We start from the raw sequence: 9,060 nt of genomic DNA on the forward strand, positions 1-9,060 counted from the left end.
CAACATCAGCTCAGTATAGCAGACAAGTGAACACAGGTGTGTGTATTGTACATATTTAGAGTTGCTGCATCCCATACATTCTTAATATCTCCCACTTCTTTCTCACAGGGAAAAGATTATCTTTACACTTTGATAGCTCAGGATGCAAAGCACAAAGTGCAAAAATACACTGGGTTTGCTGAAATATGTTGAGAAAAAAAAAAAACACACCAAACATTTTGACTTCACAGAAAATGACTGAGGTATGAGAAGCAGCATAGAAAACTGCTCCTATTTATGTGCAAGATATTTAACTATGAAAAGTATTCTTTCTAGAGAAAACCAGTGGTAACCCTGCTCTTTTCAACAGATTAGCTTTCAAAAAGTGCAGTTACCTCACCATCTTCAATATGAAGGACCTCAGTTGCCCAAGTTTACTTTACTGCTTTGGAAAATTATTTCTCACTCAAGTGTTACTGACTGCAATGGGGAAAAAGATACCATAAAAGTCAAGACAAACAAACATTCATAAGAAAGATCAGATCAGCAGATGAGCCAACACATTTAACTCACCTATAAATTAGGCTATTTTATAAGTTCATGGTGTGTCTTGTAAATGATTTTTTCCAAGATATGATTTTTGCCATCTGGGGGATTTTTAAAAGGCACATGAGTTCTGAAATGTACATAGAGCCACATTCTGCCTATGAAGTCAGGGGGGTTGCATGGGTATAAGTGATGGCAGAACTTTGAGCTTATGATACAAGAGAGGCACCACCCACAAGATTAAATATACATAAGCATATTTACAGAGTTCACCCCTACCATTTACCATTACTGTCGCTTATTTTCATACATGAAGTAGTTAGAACAAAAAGGCTGCAGTTTAAGCTAATTGCACTTTCTTTATTGCTTAATTCATTTTTACCCCTTAAAAATTTCCCACGTGATTTTTGGAAGACCAGCTTCCAAAAGCTTTTGCGCTTTCCTATAATATACAGTGCATCTTACCTCTTCCCCTTCTCTGACTTTTCTGTTATCCACCCAAAAAGATACTCCTCATTCATACCACAGAATCATAACCTTGCATTTTGTTTCCAGGAGGATGTAGAGGGTTAAGACAAACCTCTGTCTCGGCAGCAATCTCTGCTACATACTCTGCCATGCACAAAATGAATTGTGGCTCTGTTCACATAACATCCCACACACAATTATGACAGCTTCCCAAAACTCCACCACACATTGTACTTCCTCACAAGTGTCTCTTACCCCATGATTAAGGCTAGTGAATAGCAAAGAAAGTCACGTATGCTTAATACAGACATGCTTTTTCTACAGTAGGTAACCGACTGAGGGGCTTGTTTTTCCATTTTGAAAATGAACCCCTTTTTCTCTAAGGGTAAGATGTGGCTAAGTTTAGAAGTTCTCAGATGATCAGTTGCTTAAACTCAACAAGTCCCAAAGTGCTAGTGAATTTGGATTTGCAAGAAGAGTCAGCAAAACTTTCTAGCAGGTTTTGGTGTACTGCACATGAAGCAGAGGCTGAAGACTAACACTGTTTAGTTATTGAAAGCAAGAATGCTCATGGGCTAGTAGTTCATTCACCAATATGGGGCTGAGTTTTCAATCCTACCCCAGCTTTGCCACTCAGGAAAGAAGCCATTTGACAGCCTTGGACTGCCAAACTGATCACACTCTGTTTCATGTGTCTTCCTTGGACTCTTATGAATTGTGCAGTCTCTCTTAGTAGATGCTGGTGCTTGGACGCCATCAGGTTTCCATTCTGCATGGACAATCTTGTAGTTCTGACCCTCGTTATTGTCCCAGAAGATGTGCTCACCACTTTGGTAAGAAATGCAGAACTCAATCTTTTCTTGAGTGGGAATGGCTGGAGGCAGCTCAATGGCAAATGAGAAGGTGTCATTGTCAGAGTCCCCATACACATTGTTCATATAGACACAGTCAACATCAGTGTAGGTTTTCCACGTATCAAAGGTAATTCGAACCTGAACCTTCTTCTCATAGCTCATGTTTTTCACTTTCACAGTCCCTGCCAGAGCCCTTTCTTGGAGGGTGCAGTTCTCGAGACAGACAAAGTTCTTCTGCAAGTGATTCCGGAAATCTAAGTAATCAGCTGAAGGCTGAGGGAAACCTAGAATCAAATTTTTCTCTTCGTGTAGTTTTAAACCAGCAGTTATGTCTTCAAGGTCTAACAAGTCATACTGAAGATCCCACACCGGATGCTCCTGGATTTCAGAGAAGACATGGATTGCAGTCAGAGATAGCCCCTTTGAATCCGCAAACACGACTCGCTTCTTGGTTCGGCTTGGGGAGTGGTTCCAGTCATTGTTTCGACACTCAGATTCACGTTTCACATTGAGACATGATCTGAGAGGCTTGAATCTGTTAACAAAGTTTCTTCTTTGATATTCATCAAGAGGGCTGAGAATTCTCTTCAGAGGTGGTGAATGGGCTAAGCAAATTCTCATGGCCACATCAACAGGCATCATGGAACTGGGCAAAGGTCTTGGGTCCAAGATCTGTATCATTCTGAAATGTGATCAGGAAGATGGTAAGTTATAAGATTGTCTGCTCCATCAAATATATACGGGAAGAGAATCTTTTGAAAAGCTGTGCACACTTGATTTCATTCGCCATCTTAATTATTCATGGCTTGCTCTTTACATACTCTTAAATAATGCAACCTAAATTACGATTATGACTTGCAATTACAGAAGCTGAGGAATAGCATGAAAAGTTATTCAACCATATTTGTAAATTCTGAATTGTTTTGATTTAGCCACATTCTCTCCCAGCTGTTTGCATTTCCATGAACAAAATCTGTGCAAAGAGGTTTTTATTCACACAAATGTTGACGAAAGGTCTCATCTTACAAATGTTCACGTGGGAATATGGGTGAAGATTTTCATCAACCAGCATATGTATTAGCTATCCCTAGTGGAAGTGCTCATCTCATTTCAGAGACAAGGTGGGCGAGGTACTCTCTTTTATTGGGCTAGCTTCTGTTGATGAGAATAAAGCTTTTGAACCACACTGAGCCCTCCTTCAGGTCTGAAAAGGGAACTCCCAACATCACAGCAAAAATGCAAAGTAGAACAGATTTTCCAGACTTGAAAGCTTCTCTCTCACCAACAGAAATTGGTTCAATAAAAGATATTATCTCACCCATATTTGTCTCTAATATCCTGGAACTGACACAGCTACAACTGCACTGCATGCATCTTATTTCAGTCATACAGGCTGCAAGCTAAGCCCCATAGATTCCTGCAAGTTCCCTGTCAGGGAGCAGAGATAACACTATATGGACTCATCTTAACATAGTGCCAAATAGGTAAAAATTAATATGTTCACAGTGTTTGTTGAACAAAACTGAATAATTTGTAAAGCCAGTTTGTGGATAATTCAGACAAGAATGGTCAAAATACTAGAAGTTGTTCTCCAAGAGTAATTCACCCAGCTGCTGGTGTTAGAGGCATACCATATCATGATTTTGGCTGATTAATTTATGCAACAAGAGCATGCCTCACCCCATCTCATTTCATTGTAGTAATCTAGTATAGTAGCCCTTAATAAAAGGTATACTTTCCTAAAAGCATCTCTAAATCCATGTGTAAGTCTACTTACAGGTCTGCATAAAAGCTACATAGCTTCTATTCAATTTTTTTTTATAAATCATCTTTCTACTGATGAAAGATTACTCAATTACAGTATAAAGACATGGCTAGTTCAAACATTTGTGTATATTCTATATTTGTGGATTAGAGTTTCATATGTAATACATCTTTGAAGACTGGTGTAGTTTGAATGAAGATAAAATTCTGTTGAGTCATAGGAAGCAAATATTTGCTTTATCACTTTAAGAAAGCTTTCTACTTCTAAGTGCTCTCATTGGTACTGCAGAACAGGGCCAAAATATTTGGGTTGGGGGAAAAGAGGGGGGCTTTTATGCAGACTGAGTCTCTTAATTCTGCCTGTTAAGGCAAGAGCAGGGGGGAATTAAAAGAGCCCCATTAGCCCCTGAAGCCAAAGCAATATAAATTCAGCTACGTAAACAGAACCAAAACAACATACACACTGAGGTTTCAAAAATAACTTTCACTTATGGCTATTTTGAGAGAAACTCCATGTGCTTCTTTGAATTTTAGAGCACATACACAGGGCATTAACAAACAGGAATGAGAACTAGGAAACTGACAACATCAGAAAGTCAGAATTTAAGACCATTCTGGAGACATTAAATGTTAGTATTACAGATGCATGTTAACATTTTAAGTAATACAAAACTTGACAAGGGTAATGATATAAATCTTAATGTCTCAGATCCCTCCCAAAAAGCAAAATTCTAAATTCTTAGAAAATGGCTGATTTCACACACAGATGCATGCACTAGCTGAGGTCGTTCATAGACTCAAAAGTCAATTTAAATACTATGTTAATCTGCACTAGCGAACACCTATATAATGCTTCTCCGCTTGTAAGAGGGGCGTGCCATGCTCCACAGAAACTCCAGCAATGCACTTTTTAGCACGAGCATGAGTCACTATCAGCAATGTTAACTCTTACAGAAGGCTTACCTGGTACAATTCATTCAATAGAGCAACCTAAGCCAGAAGAGAAGAGCATGGAGAAGAAGCGATAAACGTTAATTAAGTGCTTCTAGCTTGATTAAACCTTTGCACAATCTCCTCCCTGTCTTAGCAACGCCCCCTCTGCAGTAGCTGCTCTTCGCAGACTACCAGAGAACGTAGTCTGCTGCCTGCTCCTACACACAGCTCTTTTCACGTGAAAGCCTTTGAGCAGCCAATCCCTTAGCAGCTAGCTCCGGCCAAGCAATCAGGGCAGTTACATACTCATGTTACTGCATTTGACTCGATAGACGTGTTGGCTGGAGACTGCCTTCTAATGCAGGAGAAATAAAGCATGAACCTATGAGTTCATGATCAGCTGGTTTTAGTGATAGAGACTAATATATTTTTAAGGTGTCAGTCATGATAAGGTGATGTCTCTGCATCCCTGATCCCTCACCTTCAAATCAGCACTAGCACTGGAAACTGCAGAAAGAAAGTAACTTTCCATTCTAATAATTTTAATGAGAAAAATGTATTTTAAATTTAGTTTCATCTTGGCAGGAAAAAATTCACTAAAATCAACCATTTGGAAACAAGATATTTTGATCAGTTATATAAAACAGTATAGTCCAGAGTATAATAGTATAATTTATAACTATTGCTGACTTTACAAGACTTCAACAAGTATTCTAACTTTGCCTGGAGGGTGGAATGGAGGCTCCGGTAAGCAAAGCCCTAGTCCTGCAATGACATCTGAATAGGCAGACATGCACAGAGCCCCATTAAAACCAATGGAAGAGTCTGCCCACATCAGTGCCTTGCAGGATTGGACGCAAATAATTTTTATTCGCATGAGATGTCTCACTGACCTCAGACATGAGTGCAGGATTGGGGCCTTTGTATCACTAGAGGGAGAAAGTGTGTCAGAAAATCTAGGTCACTGTATTTATCTCTTTTATCCCAGCAGCTGTTTTCTCCCAACATGTAAAAACCAGCTTCTCAATTAGGTTTACTCTTCTTTGGTTTCTAAAATATATTTAACTTACAGAGAAGCAAAAACAGCTGCTCTCCAAGCAACAAACCAGGCAAATATCAAGTCTATTCATTCATTCAATGCTAATAGAATAGGATTGGGTGGGGAGCTTAATTATAAAATATAGAGACAAACTGACAAATTTTTCACATAAGAAGCACTTAATGATATTTTGGTTACAAATATCCCTTGCCCCTTGTTTTGGCACAGTGCTGAGAGATTCCCATTTTGATGTTTGTTCACTGAGGTTGCATTAAAGTATAAACTTGAATCATCATTGAAGTGGCCACATAATTATAGGACTAAAATGTACCTCTCTTCTTTTTCCCTTCGTGCCCCTTGCTGAGTGAAGAACTTCATTAAATCTCTGTTTCCTGAACTGTTATATTTTAAATAACTTATTATTAAAGTTCTTTGCCCCTTCTCCCACTCCACTTTCAGCTCACTCTTAAATCTTTTTATTTAGCTGTGAGAAGAAAGGTTCAACTGATTACTTCAGTGCAGAACCTGAGCAGAGCACTCCTTGATTAGTGACAGTCAGACACCTGCAGTTTCTCTGCTCAAGGGGAGCTTATTGTGAATAGCTGGGAGCTAACAAACTTGGAGAAGCCTGTTTGCCAATATTTAAGTCTAAACTGTGGTTTAGTATCTCATTGTAATTTGGGGAGCAAAGAAAGAGATAGCAGCAGGGTTACAGCCTCAGTGGAATGGATTTTCAAACTGAAAGGCTTTCAAGTAAGGGGATTAAAATGGATTCTTCAAATGGCCTGTATTTCCAAGCAGCAGTGAAGGGAAGTATGCTGCATTTGTAATACGGGTTTTTCAAAAAGAAATAGATATTGTTTAACCATGGCTATTTTTTTCAGTCACTGCTGGAATGATCTTACCTACTTAGAACAAAAATAATACCCAGCCTAAACTGTGAAAAATAAACTTCTGCACTAGCTCTTGCCCATGATTTGTTCAGGAGACAAATCTATATGTAGCTGAACATATGTTTCCCCATACACAATGTAAGACTCTCTCCATCTCCATCTCTCCATCTCTTTGCCAGTTAGTACTCTTTGCCAGTACTTCTGCACATTTAATTTAACTAGTTTTTATTTTCACACACAGTTCTATGTTCTGTCTGTGTGCTGTAGGACCTATAAAAGTGCTTGAGTTACATTTATTACATAAGAGTCAGAAGCTTCCTTTCTTTATGCTAGGAAAAGAGGGGAAATGGAGCAAAAAAATTCTCCGTTATGTACACATTGGGGGGAGGGGAGTCACACTGCTAATACGTGCTCTTCTTGCCGGCACCACTGATTTATGCCAAGGTCAGCAGGAGTACATAGAATGGCCAGCCTGGGTCAGACCAAAGGTCCATCTAGCCCAGTATCCTGTCTTCCAACAGAGGCCAGTGCCAAGTGCCCCAGAGGGAATGAACAGAACAGGTAATCATCAAGTGCCATGCAAGGGTCTACAGCAAGTGCACAATAGCCAGGAAGCCGTAACTGGCTGCAGCATGGTGCCATCTGCAGAGTGCAGATTTCCCAAAGGCAATTCGTATGGGAGTTACTACTTCTTGTGGGCTAGGCCATGGTTTTCACAAGTCAGTGTAGGCGGTCCAGCTGTCCATTGATTTCACTAGCCATGTTTATGCTGGCTCAGTCTCGGTCTCTCCACAAGATGTAGACTCTCACCGCACCAGAAGATGTGACTTGAAGTCTGTGACCTGTAAATGGTGGTACACCTCTACCCCAATAGAACACGACCTGATATAACACAAATTCAGATATAACACGGTAAAGCAGTGGGGAGCCCCAGGCCCTTTAAAGTGGCACCCAAGCCCTGCTGCTTTACCGCGTTATATCCAAATTTGTGTGGAGCCCCAGGCCCTTTAAATCACTGCCCAAGCCCCGCTGCGAGGGGCTCTGGCAGCTGGGCTCGGGCAGTGATTTAAAGGGCCCGAGGCTCTGGCTGCTGCAAGGAGCCTCAGGCCCTTTAAATCTGGTGGAGATTTAAATGGCCCAGGGCTTCCCACAGCAGCTGGAGCACTGGGCCCTTTAAATCCCTGCCAGGGCTCCAGCAGCCGGGCTCTGGCGGTGATTTAAAGGGCTAGAGGCTCCAGCTGCTGTGGGGAGCCCCAGGCCCTTTAAATCCCTGCCCAAGCCCCGATGCCAGAGTTCCGGCAGTGATTTAAAGGGCCTGGTGCTCCAGCCACTGCAGGGAGCCCTGGGCCCTTTAAATCTCCGTTGAGGAAGCCGGTCCAGTCCAGTGCTGCTTACCGGCTCTTGCTGGTACGCCGTAATGGCTCAAACCCAATATAACATGGTCTCACCCATCAGATAGTGAGATTTTTTGGCTCCCGAGGACCGTGTTATATTGGGGTACAGGTGCAGTTAAGGTTTCCAATTTTGGTTGGATCTATTCCTGGAGGTTTCATCATATGATATAATATTTAATTAAAGATTAATCTTTAATTCCTGGAAACTCCAGGACAATCCTGGGGGTTGGTAACCCTATGGGGTAGTTGGGGTGTATGTTTTACTCTTTCATAGATTTATCCACAAATAGGTAGCATGTGGCCCTAGTTCTTACATAAAACCAAGTGGGCCTAAGATGATGAATCAGTAGATTTTACAAGCCTTTTGGTCTTTAGTTGATTATATTTTGTTTGTGATCTAGCAGAATGAAAGGCATTAACAGGGAGTGTATAAGAGCTTGTTAAATAGTAGTGCATAAGAGTATGACAGTATGTGAAGGGGAGGTGTAAAAATGGATTCTCTGTTTTGGACACAAGCCATCTAAAAGTAGAGAGAAGCTAAATTAAAGGAGGGCGGGGAAAAGCCCTGCTGTTTTTGGAATTATTATGATTTACTTGACTTTCTGTTGAGATGTTGCACACAATGATCAATATTGTGTTTTTGTACATTAGAAAATTCATGTGGCAATAAGATTTGGACTTCTGAGCTCAGGACCTTGGAGACTGACATGCTTGTTTTTGCCAGTATGTGAAGGTACCTGTCATACAGGCAAGGATATTCTGAAGCACTAATCTATGATACAAATGAGGCTTTTCAGAATGGAGTCTGTTTTTCACTAGAGTCATAGGTATTCAAGGAGACCTTCTCCCAAGTCTATTACTTTCCAACTCCTTCCCTTTTGTGCTCTCTCTCTCTCTCACTTATTCTTCCTTATGACTGAGGCAGCTGCCCAGCTCCTGCTCAAGTACAGATGATACTTCTCCAAATTGCCACTGAAAGTACTGGAGAATAACACAGAATTCACATGAAGTTGGGAACCTTTGGGTGCAAAGTATCTCTCCTTCTTTTGAGTAAGAGCCTGAAGATCCTTCAACCCTAACCTCTTTCATGATAGCATTAACCAATCCACAGGATTCTCTGAATGAAGTTAAACAGGATCAGGAATTATGTTGGCACTTAACAACTGTCATGCATTTCCACTGGAAATAAA

The 9,060-nt window shown here is 40.8% G+C and overlaps 1 protein-coding gene across 1 annotated transcript; it reads right to left on the bottom strand.

Annotated features, from left to right (window-relative positions):
* Window positions 1-505: 505 nt before the first annotated feature.
* On the bottom strand, window positions 506-4,720 carry PPP1R3C (protein phosphatase 1 regulatory subunit 3C). Its single transcript, XM_032793153.2, has 2 exons — window positions 4,575-4,720; window positions 506-2,529 (listed from the first exon to the last, which is right to left on the bottom strand). Exons 1-2 carry the CDS (start codon window positions 4,586-4,588, stop codon window positions 1,581-1,583), a joined length of 963 nt encoding a protein of 320 aa, XP_032649044.1. The 5' UTR covers window positions 4,589-4,720; the 3' UTR covers window positions 506-1,580.
* Between the last annotated feature and the right edge of the window lie 4,340 nt (window positions 4,721-9,060).

The sequence above is a fragment of the Chelonoidis abingdonii genome, chromosome 15 (genome assembly GCF_003597395.2).
Source record: "Chelonoidis abingdonii isolate Lonesome George chromosome 15, CheloAbing_2.0, whole genome shotgun sequence".
NCBI classification, from domain to species: domain Eukaryota; kingdom Metazoa; phylum Chordata; order Testudines; family Testudinidae; genus Chelonoidis; species Chelonoidis abingdonii.